This window comes from Staurois parvus, unplaced genomic scaffold, assembly GCF_062004578.1.
Source record: "Staurois parvus isolate SC_StPar_1 unplaced genomic scaffold, SC_StPar_1.0 ptg000469l, whole genome shotgun sequence".
NCBI classification, from domain to species: domain Eukaryota; kingdom Metazoa; phylum Chordata; class Amphibia; order Anura; family Ranidae; genus Staurois; species Staurois parvus.
This window is the reverse complement of record NW_028318265.1, coordinates 2,896,195-2,918,845: the sequence shown is the minus strand read 5'-3', so window position 1 is coordinate 2,918,845 and position 22,651 is coordinate 2,896,195. Positions and strand designations below refer to the sequence as shown.

Sequence of the window (22,651 nt, the reverse complement as noted above, 5' to 3'; positions counted from 1 at the left end):
TGATTACTGTTAGTGGCTATAGCATCAGGCAGCAATCGCATGTAAAAAAATCCAACAGGTTAGTTGTACCCAAGTCGATTGATGGATCTCACACATAGACTATGGAACTGACAGGGAGAGAGGGAGGGGAGAGAAGCTGAGGAGAGAGCAGAATGATGGAGGCACATAAACTGACCACAGTATCATGGATCAGCAGCCATGATTACCGTGGTCAGTACACCTAGGGAAATATAGGAACAGGCAGGATCAACCAGGTATTTTACAACATAGAATGGGACAAATGATACGACAGAAACACTGTGCTATGTATTATGCTTTAAAGGGACGTGCATTTTTTGGGGGGGGTTACAACGACTTTAAGAGACACAGGAAATCCTATATTGTGAGCTTATACAGCCACCGACAGGAGGATTGGATAGTGGCAAACAAAAATTTTGTAGGACAGTCAAGGATAACCTCTCCTACTCAGCATTCCTTGTTTTTATAGGAAAGCAGTACTAACAGCATGAACATAAACACACCTGTGTTCCCCAAAAAAAGAATTTAACAGTGAATATAAAAAATATAAAAATACTATTTTTTCTCACCCATTGAGGCACACAGAAAGTCAAATACGGTCAGAAATACTAAAGGCAGTTCCAACTGAGGGGTAGGCAACAGTAAACAAAATGCTAACAGACCCACAAAAACAACAACAGAACTGTAGGCTGCTGCAGTTAAGAGAGCCGCCTAAAGGACCTTCTGCCTGAAGATGGCACCAGATGAGGTTGTAATGTCCACCTAGTAAAACAAGGGAATGTGTGAATAGCAGACCAGGTGACTGTTTTGCAAACACGGGAGACAGTTGCTTGATGTCTAAGAGGCACTTACAGATCTAGTACATCTTAACACACTTAAAAAGGTTGAAAGCAGTCCCTGAGACCATAAATGTAAATGATGTAATGGTGAAGTGAGAAGATCAAAGCTATTAAAAACATGGTTAGAGCTGAAGAATGTAGTCCATCCTATTGGAGACTAGCAAAAAGAAAAAAAAAAACCTGAAGCATGCTGGGAAGGTAGGAAGGTACTTATCCTTGAGCTGGCCTGCAGTTTTTGTTTGCCTGTGTCCAGTCCTTGTGTAGGCAGCAGTATAACTTGACAGTACACAATTTCCTGTGTCACTCTAAGAAGGAGAATAAAAAAAGACATGTCCTGCCTCCCCTCCTGTTTCTGCTGCATTAGGCAGAGATATTTTTGTGGGACATTGCAAGCTGCACACCACAGTCTAAATCTTATGACACAGGCAGTGTGGTGTACATTGCAGTATCTATCACATAGTGTTTTCTGCTCTCTGTTATAAATATGGGCCTAAACATAAATCCTTCATTTTCCTAAGGTTTGCAGAACATTAGCAGAGTGTGATGTCAGGCAGCATTTCATGGAACGAAGTAACACACACGGTTGCTGTTGGTTGTTCCTGTCATTGCACACAGTGTGTTGTAGTTGCTGGGAAATCTGTCCACCTTAAACATTTCTTGCAATGCTCACTCTAATTCAGGAAGCACAGAGCGGGAAGTCTAACATGACAATGTAACTAAGCAAAATTTAAGGGGGAGAAATGAAACAAAAAAAGCACAATCTACGGTACAATTTTCACACTCTCTCAAACTTGATGATCAATTCTTCCAGCTCACAATTGTTATCAAATCTCTGCGTGCTTCTCATGCCCCTCCTGGTCTCCTCTTCTTTTTCAGCTTTATTTTCCTTCATTTTGCTGAGCTCATTTGTGATTCTTTTTGCAGGAATGTCACTGTTCCAAGTTGCCATCCTTTCCTCCTGCGCTTGCATGTACTGCATGACTGTCATTCATCTAAACATGTTTCTTTTATCTCCATCTGCCTGGCTCCACAAGGCTGAGATTCATCCTGTATGCCACCTCCCGGCTCATGCCAACCAACCAATGAGACCACTTCCTGTCATCCTGCAGACTGTCTCGCCCTGTCAACTTGCTGTTCAATCACCGTGTATATCTCACCAGTCTCTCTTCTTCTTTTCCAGTCACATCACTGGACAAGGCCAGTCCTCTGGCTGACGGTCAGCTAAGACACAAGGCTGGTGTTGTTTTTGGAGGCCCAACAGTGACTGTTGTCAAGATGACCCCATTGTCCTTTATACCGGGAGCCAAGATAACTAAATACCTAGGAATTATCAACATGTTTTTCATAAGAGAGACCACATCTTTGCGGGAGGTGAGGAAAAAAACTAAGGATGAAAGCGGATTATTACCAATGATTATCATTTCTAATGATAAGGTAATCAACAACCTTTCCTTTGAAAGGTTTTGACAGTTTATTTAGAAGAGAAGAGTTACGGAGTAAAAATATTAGAATGTAGGGAGAATAATGCTCTGGAGAGCCTTAGCCATGGCAAGTGTGTCAAGAATTTGATCAAATGAGAGTCTTTTAGGCTGCAATCCTAAACATTTGCCATGTAGGACCTTCCAAACGTAAACATGTTACATATTAAATCATTCTCTTAAGAATTCGCAAAAGCAAATTGACCAACCTCCAGACTCCCAAATATATTATTGTAGAACAAGGAGACCAGCTGTCTCTGTGGTCCACAGAAAGACATTTCAAGGATCCGGAGAATAACAATTTGTTCCAACAGTAGCTTTTTTGCAAAGTGATTCCAGAAAATTATCCTGTTATGTCATACAGAAACTGTTACCAAATAAGCACTTAATAATGTAATTTGTTGATTAGAACAGAATATAATAAATCTTTTTCTGTATCACCAAAGGGCTGAAGCGCTTAACATTGCCCTGATGAAACCTTTATGCGGCCCAATTCTTGTTCAATCTCGAATCAGGAAGGAATCTAGGTGTCTGTAGCCAGCTTTAAGGCACTGAGGCCCATACACCATGAATAGGCCATTTTTTATGAAGCTCGAGCCGCCAGGTGCTCTGTGCTGGTAGCCTATGTAGGTCTATGGGGATGCAGTTGGTGGCTGCATGGATACAGACGCTCATCTTAATTTGACAGGCATGCTGTTGCGGGTGAGCAGCCCTGAACACAGACAGTGTGCTTTCAGGGTCACTCACCCGCACCAGCACACCTGTCAAATCAGGAAAAGCAGCTGTGTCTGTGCAACCGCTGCATCCCTGTAGACTTACAGTGGGGCAAAAAAATATTTAGTCAGCCACCAATTGTGCAAGTTCTCCCACTTAAAAAGATGAGAGAGGTCTGTAATTGGTATCATAGGTAGACCTCAACTATGAGAGACAAAATGAGAAACAAATCCAGACCATCACATTGGCTGACTTGGAAATAATTTATTTGCAAATTATGGTGGAAAATAAGTATTTGGTCACCTACAAACAAGCAAGATTTCTGGCTCTCACATACCTGTACCTTCTTCTTTAAGAGGCTCCTCTGTCCTGCACTCATTACCTGTATCAATGGCACCTGTTTGAACTTGTTATCAGTATAAAAGACACCTGTCCACAACCTCAAACAGTCACACTCCAAACTCCACTATGGTGAAGACCAAAGAGCTGTCGAAGGACACCAGAAACAAATTTGTAGACCTGCACCAGGCTGGGAAGACTGAATCTGCAATAAGCAAGCAGCTTGGTGTGAACAAATCAACCGAGGGAGCAATAATTAGAAAATGGAAAACATACAAGACCACTTATAATCTCCCTCGATCTGAGGCTCCACGCAAGATCTCACCCCGTGGGGTCCAAATGATCACAAGAACGGTGAGCGAAAATCCCAGGACCACACGGGGGCACCTAGTGAATGACCTGCAGAGAGCCGGGACCAACGTAACAAAGGCTACCATCAGTAACACACTACGCCGCCAGGGACTCAGATCCTGCAGTGCCAGACATGTCCCCCTGCTTAAGCCAGTACATGTCCAGGCCCATCTGAAGTTTGCTAGAGAGCATTTGGATGATCCAGAAGAGGATTGGGAGAATGTCATATGGTCAGATGAAACCAAAATAGAAATGTTTGGTAGACACACAACTCGTCGTGTTTGGAGGAGAGAGAATGCTGAGTTGCATCCAAAGAACACCATACCTACTGTGAAGCATGGGGATGGCAACATCATGCTTTGGGGCTGTTTCTCCGCAAAGGGACCAGGACGACTGATCCATGTACAGGACAGAATGAATGGGGCCATGTATCGTGAGATTTTGAGTGCAAACCTCCTTCCATCAGCAAGGGCATTGAAGATGAAACGTGGCTGGGTCTTCCAACATGACAATGATCCCAAACATAGCGCCCGGGCAACAAAGGAGTGGCTTCATAAGAAGCATTTCAAGGTCCTGGAGTGGCCTAGCCAGTCTCCAGATCTCAACCCCATAGGAAACCTTTGGAGGGAGTTGAAAGTCCGTGTTTTCCAGCGACAGCCCCAAAACATCACTGCTCTAGAGGAGATCTGCATGGAGGAATGGGCCAACATACCAGCAACAGTGTGTGCCAACCTTGTGAAGACTTACAGGAAACGTTTGACCTCTGTCATTGCCAACAAAGGATGTATAACAAAGTATTGAGATGAACTTTTGATATTGACCAAATACTTATTTTCCACCATAATTTGCAAATACATTCTTTCCAAATCAGTCAATGTGATTGTCTGGATTTTGTTTCTCATTTTGTCTCTCATAGTTGAGGTCTACCTATGATGCCAATTACAGGCCTCTCTCATCTTTTTAAGTGGGAGAACTTGCAGAATTGGTGGCTGACTAAATACTTTTTTGCCCCACTGTATATAGGCTGTCTGCATGGAGGACTTGGTGATAACAGCTGCATTAGCAAATGGGGCCTGTTCGCACCATATGGACCTATAATCAATAACATTTTTGAGAACGTTGATACTCATGTGTGCATATAATGTGCTCCTTTCATTAATGACATTGATTGTTGCGCATTTTCCAGGAAGGCGGAGTTAGCGGATTCCTCCATGCTTTTATCTGTGAAGTATTCGCCATGGTCCGTGCACATGTAGCAGCTCTAGGAGGTAACGCTGTTGTGTCGTACATCATGAAACAATGTGTGTTCATGGAGAATGCAAATAAGAACCAGGTAAGAAACCTTAACAGATTGGCGCCACTCCAAGTCTGCAGTGTCAGTCTCTGAGGTTTACGTTCTCTATTCAGGTGTTGGCAGAAATAGAGAAAATCTTGCTCCAAAATATAACATACCATGCAGGTACTGCGGCACACTATTCAGTTCTAATGTATGTTGAGTGAAAGATTGCTTCAGCTCAAATCCCAGCCCATTGGTCACATTCCTCTGGCATGTTAAACCCACATTGGGCTTAATCGAATGATTAAGCCCAGTGTGAGTGAAACATTTCAGAGGGGTGTTACCGATGGGCTGGAATTTGAACAGAAGTCAGCTTTTCACTCACCATGCATTGGAGTTGAATACAGTGTGCAGCGGTACCATCATGCTAGGTTAGAAGCCTAGCATAATAGAATGGCTGAGCGTTTTTTAAATATGTAAAGCAAAATAAAGCATGCGCCCTAGGAAACAGTGTTATCCATCAAAGCTGTTCAGATCACTGTGGTGTATTTTGCTGTACATTGCAGTGAAAAACAGACACACCTCATTTTGCGCCGTGTTCACAGAAATACTCAGTGTGCTGGAAAAATACTCCATGCTCAAGTAAAGTAAGCCATGTATAGCCATTCACTTGTATAGATGGCTGTACATGGCACAGAAAAGCACCAGCAATTTTACACTAGAGAACTGTAAAGCCTCTAAATGCCTGTGTGCATGAGGTCTTTTTTAGGATTAAAGAAGGGATTCCTGGAAGCCCTTTGAATTTGCTTTTTTTTATTCCTGAGGAAGAAGAAAAGACATCTTAAAAAGGGGATAGGCATCCTACAGTTTATTATCATGACGGAGGGCATACCTGGAAGCCCTTGGATGTGCTTGCTTATCCCTGCAGAGGAAGTTGTTGAGTGCATGCATGTCTATAGGAATGTCATGGATGCTTGTTTTGAAAGGGCATTTTCAGTTCTATTACAAAGTGAATTAGATCATCTTAAAGCTCCACTTTGGGCAAAATCAGTGTTTGCTTTTTAGGTAACTTTTTATTTTGTATATTGTGTTCTCCATTTAACGATGTGCATCTGCATTCTCATCTTACGCTCCAAAGAAGTCAGCTCATTCTCTGTCTAATTTCCTGGCCAGGTTGAAGGAATTAACTTTTCTTTATTATAAATCCCAGGATACAGAATATCTTAATTTCCATTATGATAGGTTTTGCTTCAACCTTTAGGTGGTGGGACACTGGTAAAAAAAGACAGGAAACACCCTCCTAGGCATAACCTCCCCATGTTAGGCACAACTTCAGTTTTTGCTAGTGTCTTGGTCCTGTTCAGTCTCTGCATGAAAGAATAGCTAGCTTCTTGACGATTCCATCTGGGATTAGGAGTCTGTTTTTTTCCAAATCCATCACCTATACTTTGGCTTTTCTACACTAGAAATGTAGAGGAATGGTACCTGGACACATGGGGATGGCCTGTAAGGTTGCCAGTCAGCGCTGGACCCTGCAAAATGAACTACTGCTTTGCAGACCAGTAGGGTGCTATACAGGTCCAGGGCAGTTACTCCCAGCTGGGAAGTTGAGTCCATGAAGGCTCTTGTGACTTTGCCTGCCTCCCTCTTTCTTCTACTCTTCAACTTAAGTTCAGATACAGTTTACTTACTGTTTACTTTCTCTGACTTCTAGTCTCTTGTTGAAATGGTTTCTACATACAGTATGTCAAAGTGAAATGAACTGTATTGCTGTTACAAGAAACTCTGTAACATATTGTCTCAGGGCTAATTCACACTATATGTGGTGATGTTTTACCGCATTGTAAAATGTCTGTCACTGCAAGGACACACAGGAAATAATTGTTTCTTATGTGTCCCATTCACACTGCAATGCAGCTTAGTGCTGCGGTAAAATGCAGACATGCTTCATTTTATTGCAGCGCATCGTGCCGCATCGCACTGCAATGTAAGGCAGTGCAGCACATCACACTGCCCTACATTGCAGTGAATGAAGTGTATGTTTTAGCATAAATTGTATTCAATACATATAAAAAAAGGGAGCCGTGTGATGCACTGAATTGTGCACCAACACTGCCCCCTGCCACAGCCGGCAACATGGATCAGCCATCTTTGGAGGCAGAGCGCGTTCGCTGTACATCTACAGGCAACAGCAGAGTGGTGCTAAGAGGGACTATAAACTTACCGGCCACTTTATTAGGTACACCTTGCTACACGGTGTGGTCTTCTGCAGCTGTAGCCCATCTGCTTCAAGGTTTGACGTGTTGTGCATTCAGAGATGATATTCTGCATACCTTGGTTGTAATGAGTGGTTATTTGAGTTACTGTTGCCTTTCTGTCATCTCCAACCAGTCTGCCCATTCTCCTTTGACCTCTAACATCAACAAGGCATTTTTGTCCACACAACTGCCGCACACTGGATATTTTCTCTTTTTTTGGACCATTCTCTGTAAACCCTAGAGATGGGGGGGTGAAAATCCCCAGTTGTGTCCAAAGTCGCATGACAAGTCACACAAGGGTGAATGCAGCCTTACTAGAACTGGTGCACTCAGAATCTGGAGCAGCTGTGCAGAGTAACAAACAGCTTCCAGGTTTTATTGTCAAAGCTTAATTGAACAAACTGAGGTTAGAAGCTGATTGGTTACTATGCCCAGCTGCACCAGATTCTTAGTAAATCTTCCCCACAGTATAGTTTACTGAGGCTGTCCAAGGATTCTAGTATATGAGATCAGGTGCATCAGGGATCCCTCCTCCCAGTGACCAGACCTAGCTACTGTGAGTGAAAATTTATGATATGATACTCATTTGACTTTAGGTTGGGGAATAGAAGTTTTGGTGCAACAATTATAGGAGAATCCTGCTTACACTGCTATGGTGAGTATTAGTGGATGAGTGGGGAAGGGGGTGGGGTTGATTAAAGACCTAAATGGGCAAAGTGACAAAGTCTCTTTGGGTTGAACATTATAGGGTGATGATCATGCTAACATTTTGAGTTGCTTACACAACAATATAAACTTCCATTCTGCTCTCTTCTAGGCACAGTGTCTCATCAATGTCAGTGGTGATGCTGTTATCTTTACAAGAGAATCAGAGTCAGACGGAGCACCAACTCCTTCACAGCAGTGTATGACAAGCTCTACAAACCAAACAGCATTGATGGGCAGAGATGGGACATGATAGTCAATAAAGGAGGAGGCTAATCCTGCCAGAAGGATGCACAATGTTGCCAAATTATCATTCAGTCAGATTGTGATCTGCTTTCTGTTTTGCTTGTTACAATCTGAACATTCACTTAGGTACATCAACATCTGTAGAATGCAGCAATATAATCGCAATAATTTTCTGCATGTACCCGGAATTTGTCGTATAACTTCCACTGAACTGAAAGCCCCAATCTTGCCTTCCTGTGGTCCCAGCTATGCAGACACAGGAAATCCGGCACACAGCTTGAGTTGCTTTATGGAAAAGAAAGAACCTGAAATATGATTGGATGATATTGTGTCCAGTAATGAAGTCATTCCACGGCTGTCGCCGTCAGTCCAGCAGACCTGGCACTAGCAAGTACAATGTGGGTCATTCACCGTGACTTCACATATGGCTGCGCTGTGATGAATCTCGGCGATTTACTAGTTTTGGAAAACTTGACTGTAAAATGAAACCTTTTGAATCCAAACAACAAATATGCAGAAGTCAGAAGGAGCTGGGGGTGACCGCTATCAGCACATATTATATTTAAAGCCTAATTGAAATCTCAGAACTTTTTTTTTATCGTTTTTTGCACCACATGTTATGATCTGTGATTGATATTTGCTTGGAAACACTTTTAATACCTTTCTTTCTTGTCCATGGAGGGACACTGGAATTCAGAGACTGTCGGGTTATACTGCGGCCTGCAGGAGGATTGGACACTGGCAAGCAAAAAATTGTGAACCAGCCCAGGATAATCATTCGTCTACCTAGCATGCCTCAGTGTTTTTGCTAGTGTTGTAGGTCTTAAACATCCAGTTGATTCCTTCCTTGGTCATGTTAGCAGGTTCCCTTATCTGGTAGGAGGCTCAGCCTCATCTGGTTTCAGATAAAGGTGTCCTTTAGGTGGCTCTTGGGCTGCAGGCAGCCCCTATTTCTATTCTGTTGGGCCTGTTGGTGATTGTTGCTCTGCCCACCCCTCAGTTGAAATACTTTTGCATTTTCCAAGCAGTATTCTAATCCCTGTGTGAATGTCAGTAGCCAAAAAAGAAAATAGGATTTTTGTACTCACCGTAAAATCCTTTTATTGCAATCTATTGAGGGGCACGCACACACACACTTTATGTTCATGCTCTCAATACTGCTTGCTACAAAATATAGCATGCTGGGTAGAGGAGACATTCTATTAGGTTGGCTTGTTTTTGTTTTTTGTTTTTTTTTGTGCCAGTGTACTATCCTCCTGTAGGCAGACAGAATAACTGCATGATATCTGAATTCCCGAGTCCCTCAATAGACTTTAAAAAAAGGATTTTATGGTGAGTACAGAAATACTCATTTTCTTTCAGAGAAAACGCTGCTTCTTGCTCTCCCCCTGCTCTTTGCTTGCAGAGTTGAGTAATATCAGGTGTAATATTGATCGCTGTCCAGTAGGCATCAAAGTTAGACCCAGTGCCTTCAATAGTCAGCAAAGTCATATTTAGACTCCTTGTACAACTTCTGCAAAATAAAGTTCAGACTAGGAGATTTTAGCACAATGTCTTTCAGACTATATGTGATATCCCTGTGACAGCATCACTTCACCTCCAGGCCTCTTGGAGGTCCAGGGTGCCAGAAGGAAGCTCCATTGTGCTGCCATTTTTTCCTGAAACATGTTTCAATACGTTTCTTTGGGACTTGTGTAGTTTCTGGCAGCTATAGGTGGTTCTGTGAGCAGTGAAAGGGAGAGTACTATGTAATGTGATCACCACCCACAGCTCACAGCTTCCTAAAGTTGTTATAGGCTCTAGAGGTAGGTGTTACTAGGCTGGATTCTATGATAATTGCTATACATTCACTTCTACCTAGCCTAGATGTCTGACATCACCTTTGCAGTCAAGGACTACAGATGGCAGTCTAAATGACGAAACTTAGGACATGAATGTCTGTGTGACGCTTACTGTTGCACAGCTGCATGTAAGGCATTTAGCTGAGACAGAAAGTAAAATGTTATTAGCAATTGCATACAGGCTGGTGACATAGGAAACACTTCAGGAGGTATTTGCAAAAACAGTTCTCATTTTATTTGGGTTGTAAATCCACTTTAGCACTACACTCTCCTTTATGACAAAACATATTTGCCATATGGCCATACATGTGTGAACATTGGGTTGCCCAACAGCTCATTCCAAATCAAGGGCTACCAATGTGTAGTCATCCCTCACTTGACTGCTCTCACAGCCTCTCCTTTTTTGGGAATGACCCCCTTGATGCTGGCAAATACTGGAGTTAGTGGGATTTGCACTTACGGATGGCTGTCAGGGTCACTCACATTTCCACCTCATCCAAGAGAGCATCAATTGGGGGAAGTGGGACTATCAGTTGTTTTCTTCCACTCTTGTCTCAGCAAACCTCTAGGGCAGCTGGGGTGCAGGGGCTGGGGTTTAGATGAAAATTATGAAACTGTTACGTTGGACAGATACTGTTTATTCTAGTAGTTTTGATGACTTTGGATCAAGTCAAAAATTGTAACAGATTGATGTCTTAGCGTTGGTAAATTCAGGCTGCTCTCTAAGAAGGAGGTCATTTATAACTAAAGCTGGCCATACATGGAGCAAATTTTATCTGGTTTAGAAATTTTGCTCTGTCGGTGGCCCTGTAAGAACCTTTCCACCTGATATTTTTCAATTGAAGAATCAAAGGAGCTGGGGGGAAAACTCAGCTAAACAGCACCTACATACAGTCAGATGCAGGAACTGTTAAATATTTTTAAAGTTGCCAGTGCATGCTGTCATAAAAAAATAGCTGCAGGAAGAGATTGGTCCAAGTGGAGGAATTTTTTTTTGTTTTGTTTTTTTTTTGTTTTTATTTGTTCAGCCTGTGTGTGTAATCTATGTGTGTATGGCCAACTTTAAAGCAGAACTCTGGGCAAAAACCTTTGTTGCTGATTTCCTGCATTCACTGAATATGCCATACATCTTCTGGTTCACACAGTAGTTGCTGTGAATATTCATTTTCAAATCTAACCGTTAATTCTTTGGTTTCCTGTTTGTAAGACCAGTGGCTGCTATTCTTCCTATTCCCCCAGCCACTGGTCTTGGCACATGCCTTCTGTAGTTCTTTCTCCAGGAAGCAAATGTTGTAATTCAGCCCCACTTGCAGTGGTGGGTGGACCAAGACTCTCAGACACATTCAAAATGTAAATTACTAGTGTACCTGCACACCTTCACTACAATTCTGTGTGGTTGATGGGAACTGTAGTTTCTTTTTACTGCAGAAAGAGAGGAGAGGATATGATGGAATCCCAGAGAGAGAGAGCAGAGGATATGATGGAATCCCTGCTGTTACACCTCTTCCTTGGCAGAGCAGATACTTTTGAATGATATTTGTCCTATCCCAGAGTTCTTCTTTAAGGTCACATACCATTAAAGAGCTCCTAAAGTGCACTCTATCTGATATGGAAAGCCACACACCAGAGCTCCCCAGCTTTTCAATCAAAGGCTGGCCATATATTATACAATTTTCTTGTTCAGTTTCCTTTAGATTTACCTTCAACTATGTAGTGCAAGGGCCTGCCTGATTGCATACAAATTTGAAAGTGTTTAGGTTTGACCTCTTATTATACGGTTTTGGTCAATCTAAAGGAAAATTGTATAATGTATGGTCAGCCTTAGTTTACTGCAGCCCCTTTGTAAACAGCATTTGCTACAAATCAGAAGCTATTCTCCTAAATTGCACCCTGAATGCCTTCAAACACTTTGGTATGTTTATTTAAAAAAAATAAAATAAATTAGGAACTTTATGTCCTCAAACTTTTAACAGTTTTTTGACAGAAGGCTCAATGCACAACCATGGATACATAGCACTTTATGACAGTGGCACATTCAGTGAGCTATCAATACAACCCTGTCCAAATACTTGTTGCTGTAAAGTTTAACTCCATGAATAGAGAGATATACACAGTTCGCTATATTACACTGGATACTCCAGGTGATGATTCTCTGCCCCCCTCCCCCAAGCTACAAAATACTGAACTGTAATGTATAGTAAGAATAGTTGTATAGAGAACCTAATGACTTCCAAATCAAAAACATAAAATAACCTTGGTGCATTTTCAGAAAACCTAAACTGAAAACAAAAATCTAATAAAATCGGATCCTTTCTGTGTGTAACAGCTATGTACGCGAGTAAATGTAAAAAAGGAATCGTCGGTGTGTTTGGTTAATCCTCATCCTTAGCATATCATAGTTGGAAAGGATTGAATTAGCAATAAATAGAAAACTCCCAGAAACCAATTGGAGTTTTCCTTGTGTCAGTCAGTTATGGTCATGTGATGGTGGAGGTGAGCCCAGAAGTAGCTGACTTTCAGTGTTGTTAAGCAGGGTAAGCACAGACAACAAACATGAGCTACATTAACAGAACAACTTATCAATAATTGGTTATCATTTCATTGGGCTGCTATTGTGTTAATTTTATAGAAACCCTAACAAAGATCCCAGGTCAGAGTTCTGAGTATGAAGGAAGCCATATCAGACAGACAGCACCATGTAGAAAGATTCTGTAGAGTACAGATAGCTGTAATACAGGAAACAGTATAATAATCGAGGACACATCTCTGATTGGTATCTGTCAATCAGATTCAATATCATTAACAAACACAAGATTATTTTCACAAAGCCAACAGCAGGGGCAGCATCAGTGGGGCTCTGCAGCCTTGTGTGATGCTTGTGGCCTGTGAAAGGTAGTAAGTCATGTGAGATCTGTGAAAAGATTTAAAATCATCTATATTTTTGATACTTTATTTTTAGCATTTTATGTTCTGGACATGACATTGCACAGAAGACACAAGGAGGAGCCATTGATGGCTACAGGGGGCGCTCTGACTGGAAAGAGAAACTATAAACTTGAATGTAAATATTTGTATGTGGCAGGTTGTAACATTTCTTGAGTGTATAGAGAGAAATAAACTGGTTTTAATGAGGATGTTATGCTGATTTCTCCTGTTTTTTTATTCTGTAGACATTTTTTCAGGCTAAACGCATGTTTATCTGCCAGAAGAAACCCATAATCACCCCATCCCTGCTGTGCTATGAGGGAAAGCAGTACTCTGGTGTTATAGATTGAGCCATTGCCCTTCTGACTTGAGCATCAACAAACTAATAACTCCAAATAAGTGCCTTCCCATAATTGCATTGGGTGAATTAAACATACATAAATGATTTTACATTTAGAAATAGATCACCAAAGCAGAAACCCATGCAAACTGCTAAATATACAAATACAATGCATATATGGGCACTGTTACCTGGTAAAGGGTTTACATCTGTCCAGCCAGTTATGAGATTTATACCAGCCTATCATATAGCACAGTCAAGTTGGCAACTGCCTTTTTTCTACTGCAATGCAATTTGGCCACCTTCCCACTCTCAAGCCTGTGACTGAACAGTGAAAAAAACATGAGAACAATGATGAGGCCATCTCTCTCCTCCTGTCAGCATGTTCCTTCTCAGCACATGAGCACTGCATTGCAACTTGATTGGTTCCTCATACTGCCCCTCATTCTAAAAGTATGCAGCTGTTACATAGTTAGTCTGGCTGAAAAAAGACAAAAGTCAATCCAGTTCAACCATAGAAAAAAAAAAAGTTATAATCCTTTACCCACAGTTGATCCAGAGAAAGGCAAACAAAAACCCAGCAAAGCATGATCCAATTTACTCCTGCTGGAAATAAAATTCCTTCCTGATCCCCTGAGAGGTAATCAACTTCCCTGGATCAACTTTACCTTTAAAAAAAAATATAATAATAGAAAAAAGTTTTTGCCAAGAGAAATATTTTAAAGATGCTGTGCAGAGGGTTACAGGAAGCTGATGCCACGCCACATTCAAGCACTTACGCTAGTTGAATTTAAAAATACGCTGAATACATTTTTTATTTTCATTAGTTTTTCTATATATGCCTACAATTCACATTTAAAAGGCGAGATAATATTTAAATATATAAGTTAAATCACAAGATCTTTGCAAAGGCGAACAGAAATGATCTCAGAAGGACACTATGAGATAAATATGTGTTTTTGTTTGTGTGTCTTCGGCACTTGATCTTTAACTAAAATATTTCTCTTGGCAAGAATTAAAATTTATATATATATATATATATATATAAAAACAGAAACATCAGTGAAACAATTATTGTTTCACTGATGTTTGTTTTTGTTTGCACCAATGTGTATACTTTTTTGGTGTTTTGCAATAATCTTGGATGTTTTATTATAGGTTTTAGCACTGCAAAACACATTCTCTCTCTTCTCTCCTCTCTCTCTCCTCTCTCTCCTTTCACAGAGGTTAAACAATATATACACTGATTTGGATTATATTTACTAAAGAAAAGTAACAGAACACATTTTGGCCTAAATTTATGAAGAAAGATTATTTATCATTTAAGAGAAGTGAGAAAAAGTGTTTTTTTCATCATTTTCTGTATTTTTTCGCTTATATCGCAAAAAATAAGTAACCCAGTGTTGATTAAATACCACCAAAAAAAAAAGCTCAATTTGTCTAAACTAAAAATGTCATTTGGGTATATTGTTGCATGCACAATTTTCATTCAAAGTTTTACAGCACTGGAAGCTGAAAATTGGCCTGGGCAGGAAATGGGTGAAAGTGTCCAGTACTGAGGTGGTTAAACAATTGGGTTTTATAGGTTTTAGAGATTTGCAAATCATTGCATTCTGTTGTTAGGTAGATTTTACGCAGTGTCAGAATGTGGACACTTATAGTGTAGCATAAATGATTATACTGATGGCATCAGCTCTGACGGAACGTGTGTGGTTGGGCCAACTGAGGTGATGTTACCACGCACGCCAAAACCAGAAGTGGCTCCATGGAACGAGACAGCGGCTGATGGTATAGATGCAGTGCATGTGTGTATGTATGAGATGCCATCTCATCTTATATTGAGTTCATCCACTGTCAAATATGCCGAAAACCACCACCCCATAGAGGGGCTTCAGAGCACAATGACAGCTGAACCTACAGGCTTGTTTGCTTTCACACTGATGTGCTGCAGTTAACCTGCACCGCGAGTGCAGCACAGTGCGTCTGCAACTTTCCTGGGTTAGCTGCACTTTACCATGCCTGCGGGTGTTTTGGTGCATTTTCAGAAAGTGTGCCAAACCCGCAGGATATAATAGAAGTCTACGGCTAAAGGCAGCAAAGCTGCAGGTACACTGCACTGCACCTGTGGTGTGGGTAAATTGCAGTGCATCAGTGTAAAAGCAGCCCTATACTATAATTCCTAGTTCACACTGACTTGAAAATCTCTTCTCTCCTGTTGCTGGCCCCACTCTGGAGACCCGCTAGCTGGGATAAGTGGTGGAGTGCAGTTGGTATCACTCCGTATGGGACAGGAGTTGGCACTACAGAGGAGGCATCGGCCTAAAAGGCTCTTGTTCCCTACTACAGCTCCAACTTTACAAGTAGTCCCTCTACATTGCACTCTGTTTGATGTCCTTGGATGGCAGGTCAGCAAGCTCAGACTGGGCACTATATCTGGTGGTGGGCCAATAGTGGGGACTTAGGATGATCAAGTAGTTTCCCGAGCGCAGTAAAATGGCTGGAAAACCACATCCGGTTTTTAGATTAACGGAGAAGCTATAGGAACAATGACTGAGAATAACCCTGAGAGTAGTAAGATGGCCACGGGAGCATCTCCAGTTTCGGATCATATCCGGTCCCAGTAACAGTAAGGGATTACATGTATGTAAATGTCTTCCTATCACCACAGCTTCTAATCACTGAGGACGCCTAGTGGGAGGGGGAGGGGAGAAAAGTGTCAGATATGGACCAGGGTGAAATAATTTCCAGCCGGTGGAGCACAGCCTGGTGTGGTAATGCCGGGTTTGGCGTTTTAATTCTTGTTACTACTATCAATGTAAGTGCAATATATACACTTTTATCCTTTGAATTTTAATAAACTGAATTACACTATGTGGCCTCCTTCCTCCATTCCTTATGTATGAGCATCCAATCACCACAATTGATGGATTGAGACAGGCCAGTGCAGCCATACAGAGGTGGACTACAAGTCACAGCAGAACCAGAACTTCTCCACCAAAGCAAGTCTGACCCTTGTTTGAGTATAAGAATCCACAGGAGTTGATGAGCGAGTGGGACCACTGGTGGGGAGCACAGACTGCTTGATTGTATGAAGAGCACTTTAACAATATGTGGATGATATAGATTTCACTTGCAAACAAGTCACAAGGGACTGTATTGAGATATATTTACATTTGTTTTGTCATTATGAGGGGCGCACATAGGGCAGCGATCTTTTATTCTTGATTGTATTCCATAGTATATTCACCCTGAGACAAGATGCAGACTGTCCTTGAGCAGGGGGATATGTTCAAGAGGCAGGCTGTGATTGGCCAGGGGGTCATGGTGGCTGAATAAACTACCCAATTCAAGCTTGCTGTGTGTCTGCACAATGTTCTGTAGATCTCAAAGACCAGCCAAAGAATGAAAATTGACCACACTTGTGCTTTGTGTGGTCAGTTTAGAACAAGGAAGAAAAGTGACTTGCAGGGTCAACCAAGTACTTCAGATGTAGATGGCCCCTGGGGGTTCACCATGGGCAGGTAAGGAATGAGGGGGTAGATGAACAGGACAGGCATTAGGAAGTAGATGTACAGGTTAGGTATCAAGAGAGGCAAGTAAGTATTTTTCATTTTTCAGAGCATAGTACCAGTAGGGACTGGCCAGAAAGGGATTATTTGAAGCAGTTGGCCAGCTTGAACATGTACTGCAATGAATGTGAACCTGTTTTATGCAGGTTTGCTAGAAAAGGTGCATAGCAGAGAGCAGAGGGTTTATTTAGAATTCTCACTAAAACTGGGAAGTGTCCCCAAAATACAATGTCCTGTGGTAAGAATACTGTATGATACATTGTGAACTTTCAAGGTTGAAGAGTTCATATGATGATAGAAAAGGAGAAAATAGAATACGACAATGTTACAGAGCTGAATGGTGTATGAATCCCAATGCATTACGAGTCACTCTGTAACGGAAATGTGAACCACCCAGTTGCATTCCTTCTGCTTTGCTGGACACTTTCACTTTCTTTTTCTGCTCTCAGCAATGGCGTCTGCTAATCTAAGAGCAGAGCTGGAATGTCCTATCTGTCTGAACATTTATACAGATCCTGTAATGCTGGGATGTGGACACAACTACTGCCGGGGCTGTATTGATCGTGTGCTGGATACCCAGGAAGGGTCTGGAGGTTATTCCTGTCCTGAATGCAGAGAGAAGTTCCAGGAGCGGCCTGCACTGCAGAAAAACAGGAAACTACGTAACATAGTGGAGAATTTCCTATCCACACAACCAGAGCCAGAGGAGTCCGGAGTCTTCTGTACGTACTGTATTCACGCTCCTGTACCTGCTGTTAAATCCTGTCTGCACTGTGAAGCTTCTCTGTGTATTAACCACCTGAAAGTTCACAGCAAGTCACCTGAACACATCTTATCTGATCCCACCACTTCCCTGCAGAACAGAAAATGCCCTGTTCACAAAGAAGTTTTTAAATACTACTGCACTGAGGACTTTGCCTGTGTTTGTGTCTCCTGCTGTCTAATTGGAGAACACAAAGGACACAGTAAGGTGTCACTGGATGAGGCCTCTGACACTGAAAAGAATAAGTTAAGAAATGCTAAAGCAAAGCTTCTGATAAAAGGAGAGGAGACAGAGAAAAGAATTAAAAGTCTTCTGAAACTCAGGAGAAAGGTAGAAAAGAAAGCAGCTGGGGACACTGAGAAGTTCACTGCCCTATTCACAGAGCTTAGAAGACAGCTGGAAGACCTGGAGAAGAAAGTCCTGAGTGAGATATCTAGGAAGGCAGAACGGACCTCATGCTCATTTAATGATCTGATCCAACAGCTGGAAATAAAGAAGGATGAGCTGTCCAGAAAGATGCGTCACATTGAGGAGTTGTGTAACATGACAGATTCATTGACCGTCCTACAGGAAGCAGACACAGGTGACTTGTGTAATTCTGAGGATGGAGATAATGAGGACAGAGAGAGACATGATCAACTCCTCCATGATGGAGGGGATCAGCAAGTGGCTGAGATCTCACACACATTACACACATTATCTGATATAATCACAGTGATAAATAAAGGGATCTATATAAAGGAGCCTACAGAAATCTTACTGGATGTAGACACAGCTCATAATCGGCTACAAATATCCGATGACAGAAAAACTGCATCCGGGTCACCAAAGCAGAATATTCCAGAAACACCAGCAAGATTCAAGGATCACGCTCAGGTGATGAGTAGCAGGAGCTTCTGTACAGGGAGACATTATTGGGAGGTGGATGTTGGTAGATCATATTGCTGGAGAGTTGGGATGTGTTACCCCAGTATAGACAGGAGAGAACTGAAGTCAAAGATTGGATACAATAAAAAGTCTTGGGGTTTGGAGAGGGATAATGATCATTATTCAGTGATGCATGACGGTAATAAGATCAGTTTACCAGACAGCATCTCCAGTAAAAGAGTTCGGATATATTTGGATTATGAGGCTGGGCAGATCTCCTTTTATAGTCTGAGTCACCCAATCCTACACCTCTACACCTTCACTGCTACCTTCACTGCGCCCCTCCATGCTGTGCTGGGTATGTGGGATCGAGGTTTTTGCATTGTAAATCCACGTTCTGGGAGAATTAGATTGATGTGACATATAAACATCTGCCTTGAGAACAGTGGTTTTGCAGAAGGGTATTAGTAAAATACTCAACCAGAAGGACTGCGCTCAGTGTCCTACAGGGCTTTCTATTATTCATTTATGAAAGAGTTTTTTATTTGCCCCATACGGATTGTCATAATTGGCAAGTACTCTATCTATCTATCTATCTATCTATCTATCTATCTATCTATCTATCTATCCCCTTAGAATTTGCTGCGTTTTGGGTTCCCCTAAAGTTCTGCACAGCCAGGTAATATGCATTTTCTTCCACACTTTGCATACTGGAATCAGTAAACAGTCCTTGAGTTTGGTTTTGTGTCAAAGTGTTACTAAACCCACAACAGTAAAATCAGTCTGTATATGCAGTAAAGCATGCTTGTTATACTCACTGTGGAACCTAAGGGGTTAATCCTCTGCATTGTGTAAAAATGCTGTTTCATCCTGACATCTCTGATCCTCCCCTTCTTCCAGTTCCCCCCTCATCTCCTAATAAGACATATCACGTGAAGTCGCCCTGCACATGCTCAGTTTGGTGTGTATTGCTAGAGAGATTTCTTTTTCCCCCTTGGAAGAGTGCATGTGATCAGCATAGGGCCAATCAGCACTGTGCAAACAGATTTCAGGGGTTCTGCATCCTCCTAGAGCAGAATGAAAAATCCTCCTACAAGCATTAACATGTGCTTGACTGGACACTGGCAGTCATAAGACTGTTATATACTGCTGATGAGAAAAGGTATTTAGCAGTTCATATTTACTAAAATAATTGCACTTCCATTTTATGTCTACTGTGGGAGACCAGATACAGTGAATGCAGCATCCTGGGTTTAGTAACACTTTAAGGAGTTAACAACTTGGAGTCTAGGGGTATATGGGATGCCCAAGGAAACTGTAAACTTGAGGAAAACTTAGAGCAGCTATGTACAAAAATGTGGACAAAAATAGTCTCTCCTCTAAGAGCATCCAAAGTTCTTTGGTGTACCTCCTCAGACCCCAGATGATTCCTCCTTTTCATCCAGATGCCTGAGGGTATCCCTGGGCAAGGGGGGGCAGAAACTGCCAATTTAGTACAGCAGCCCCAGATGAGAATCTAGCTTGGTTTTCCACCTGACTGCCCTCTTGCCTTGTCCGGCCCAGAAGGTGTAATGTAGGTAGTCCCATTCCCAGGCTCTACAATTCAGCCTCTCACTCCATCTTCCACCTGACACTGCTCCCCCTGCTGATCAGGCTCCCTCACACTTAATGGCTCTCCTGGCTCCATACCAAGCCTCCTGCTTGGGGATTGGCTAAAATCCCTTAAGTATGCAGATCAGCCCCTCCTTACCCCCACCAACTGCCTTATAGAAACTTCTCAAGCTCAAGGGCAGGGGGAGGTATCAGGGAACTGGGCTGCAGAGTCCTCAGCCCTGACTCAAAGTAACCTGGCTGATGCATCCCAGGCTGACTCATCCCAGGGTGCTATTCAGCCTCTGCCTAAAAATCTTACTAGCTCCCCCTAGCTAAACCTGAGGGGCGCTACATTATCTATCTATCTATCTATCTATCTATCTATCTATCTATCTATCTATCTATCTATCTATCCTCAAAACTTTGTATTCTATAATAGTGGGAACAGGATAGAATTTCTGTTAGATTCTTATGCTTTCTGTGTTCCTGTTGGGGAAATTTCCCCTCACTTCTTCACCACAGAAGTAGGAGGAAATCTCCTCAAGGTGAGAGTAAATCCCATTTTTGACAGTTGTCACAGATGTCTCTTTTGGGTGATTTCCCCTCATTTTCTGTGTTGGTGAAACCTCTAACACTTAGGGCCAAATGGGCCTCCAAACCTCTGCCCAGACCAATCTTGGGGGATACCTTGTGAACACAAGCCTTATACCCTATCTTGGTGTAACTATAGGCTTACAAAGCTTTAACATAGAGACGTGAGGCTCCAACTTAGCCATGTCATGTCATTTCAAGTCTTGTTAGACTGAAAATAACTCACTTTAAAAAAAAAAAAATAAGGATCCTAATGCCTGGTACACACTATCAGTTTTTTTTTCATTCAACCCAGCAGGCTGAATGGAAAAAAAAGAGCTCGGGAGGAGGTCACTGTCCTAACTATGCATTGTTACCACAGCACTCTCCCCACCCTGCTATTGTGCCCTGGTCTCTGGCACTCTGGTCTGCGTTCGCAGCCATTTGCCATTCGGCCACCTTCTCTTGGACAGGCTGATGTACACGCATGTCAGCTGGTTCCTGTTGAACGGGCTGATACTGGCCAATATTCGGCCTTAACGGTATTAAACCCAAAACAAAAAATGTAAAATATTGCAGCTTACCAATCATTAGATGTGATGGATGCATTTTGTTTTTTTGTTATTTTTATAGGCTTTTTCCTCTTTCCTCATCTGGTGATCCCACCAGTAACACACTTTCTGTCCTAGAGTACCTACACTCTGGATGAAGAAGCAACAGATATATCTTAGGATAGCAGCATTGTCAGTCTGGGGGAAGGGTAGTGTTAGATGTACTAGCATGTTTAAATACAATAACAAATTGAAGCTGCATTCTAGCTAACACTTTATAAGCAGTTACAGCAACAGTTTTTCTCCTTTTGGGATAAAGGTTTACATAAATAAATTAAAACCTGATCCTTGTAAGCACCCATGTCAGTGTTAAATGGTTTGTCTCAACTGCCACATCTGCAAAACAGCTTGTTGTGTTGTAAAACAACAGACCTACTGGGCAGATCATCAGGTGGAAATAAAAGAAAGAAAACAATTGCAGCAATCACATCTAAGACTAGGTAAGCTGCAGTATAAAAAATGTTTGCTTTTGGGTTTAATACCGCTAAATTGAGTATTTTATCTGATCAGCCAGTCCAGTTAGCTGGACTCCTCTAAGGACTGTAATGGGGACCACCTACAGTATAAAATCCACACTACCAGGAGATCTGAAGAAGGCGAGGTGTTCTCTGGTCCCCACACTGACTAGACTTCACTGCTTTTTATCCATGTGAGTGATTATTATATAAAGCATTTTATTGCTCCACCATTGGAACTGAAAATCTGTATTGTGTAACGTGTAATAAAGTTCTTTAAATCAGATTGTCAAGTCTGTGTCATTCAGTTTTAAAGGTGCCTTCAGGGTATTTGTGGTCAATGGCTAATGGTGGTGTAACAGGTCAGACAAAACTGTCATTGCTTTCTGATGCAGCCAATCAGGGGAGATTACAGAGCAATACAACAACACCAAGAGGCTGCATCTAGGGTTACCACATGGGCAGTAAAAATGAGACTTGCTGCCAATGTTAACAATAAAGAAACCTTAAGGACAGTATTTTTCCCTTTTCCCAGAAAATGTGGCAACCCATCTGAGCATTGTGCAATCATAACTAGATTCCTAGGTTTGCAGCAGTAAAGGGTTACTGGGGTTCAGACCTCTGAGGAGGTTAGGTAACCCATATAAAATGTTTCTAATCCTTTCAGTTATGTTTCCCCATACAAGCATTGCCCGGTCATGTCTGCAGATGCCCCATAGACATGAGATAACCTCCCAATCTATGTTAGGTTAAAGGGCAATATATACATGATAGAACAGTCACTCAGTCCAGATATTGTTTAGACAAATCAGGTGACAACAAACTGCCCAGGGCCTGTCTTATATTGCATGCCTTCCTTCTATGTTCAATATGGAGACTAAAGACATTAAAGG

General features: G+C 41.9%; 2 protein-coding genes across 15 annotated transcripts in view; both read left to right on the top strand.

Moving 5' to 3' along the window:
- C2CD5 (C2 calcium dependent domain containing 5) overlaps positions 1-13,199 on the top strand; it is a 117,403-nt gene extending 104,204 nt beyond the window's left edge. For all 14 annotated transcript variants that reach the window (XM_089689154.1, XM_089689152.1, XM_089689150.1 and 11 more), the window contains 3 exons: positions 2,038-2,228; positions 4,926-5,072; positions 8,091-13,199. In XM_089689154.1, coding sequence (XP_089545280.1) covers positions 2,038-2,228; positions 4,926-5,072; positions 8,091-8,231 — 479 coding nt within the window. In that variant the 3' untranslated portion in view covers positions 8,232-13,199. The remainder of the gene's footprint in view (positions 1-2,037; positions 2,229-4,925; positions 5,073-8,090) is intronic.
- A 4,130-nt stretch (positions 13,200-17,329) lies between these two features.
- On the top strand, positions 17,330-22,044 carry LOC149452702 (E3 ubiquitin/ISG15 ligase TRIM25-like). Its single transcript, XM_089689140.1, has one exon. It carries the CDS (start codon positions 17,351-17,353, stop codon positions 18,947-18,949), a length of 1,599 nt encoding a protein of 532 aa, XP_089545266.1. The 5' UTR covers positions 17,330-17,350; the 3' UTR covers positions 18,950-22,044.
- Positions 22,045-22,651: the final 607 nt, after the last annotated feature.

Coding starts and splice junctions, on each gene's coding strand:
- LOC149452702 (XM_089689140.1), top strand. CDS start 17,351: ATGGCGTCTGCTAATCTAAGAGCAGAGCTGGAATGTCCTATCTGTCTG.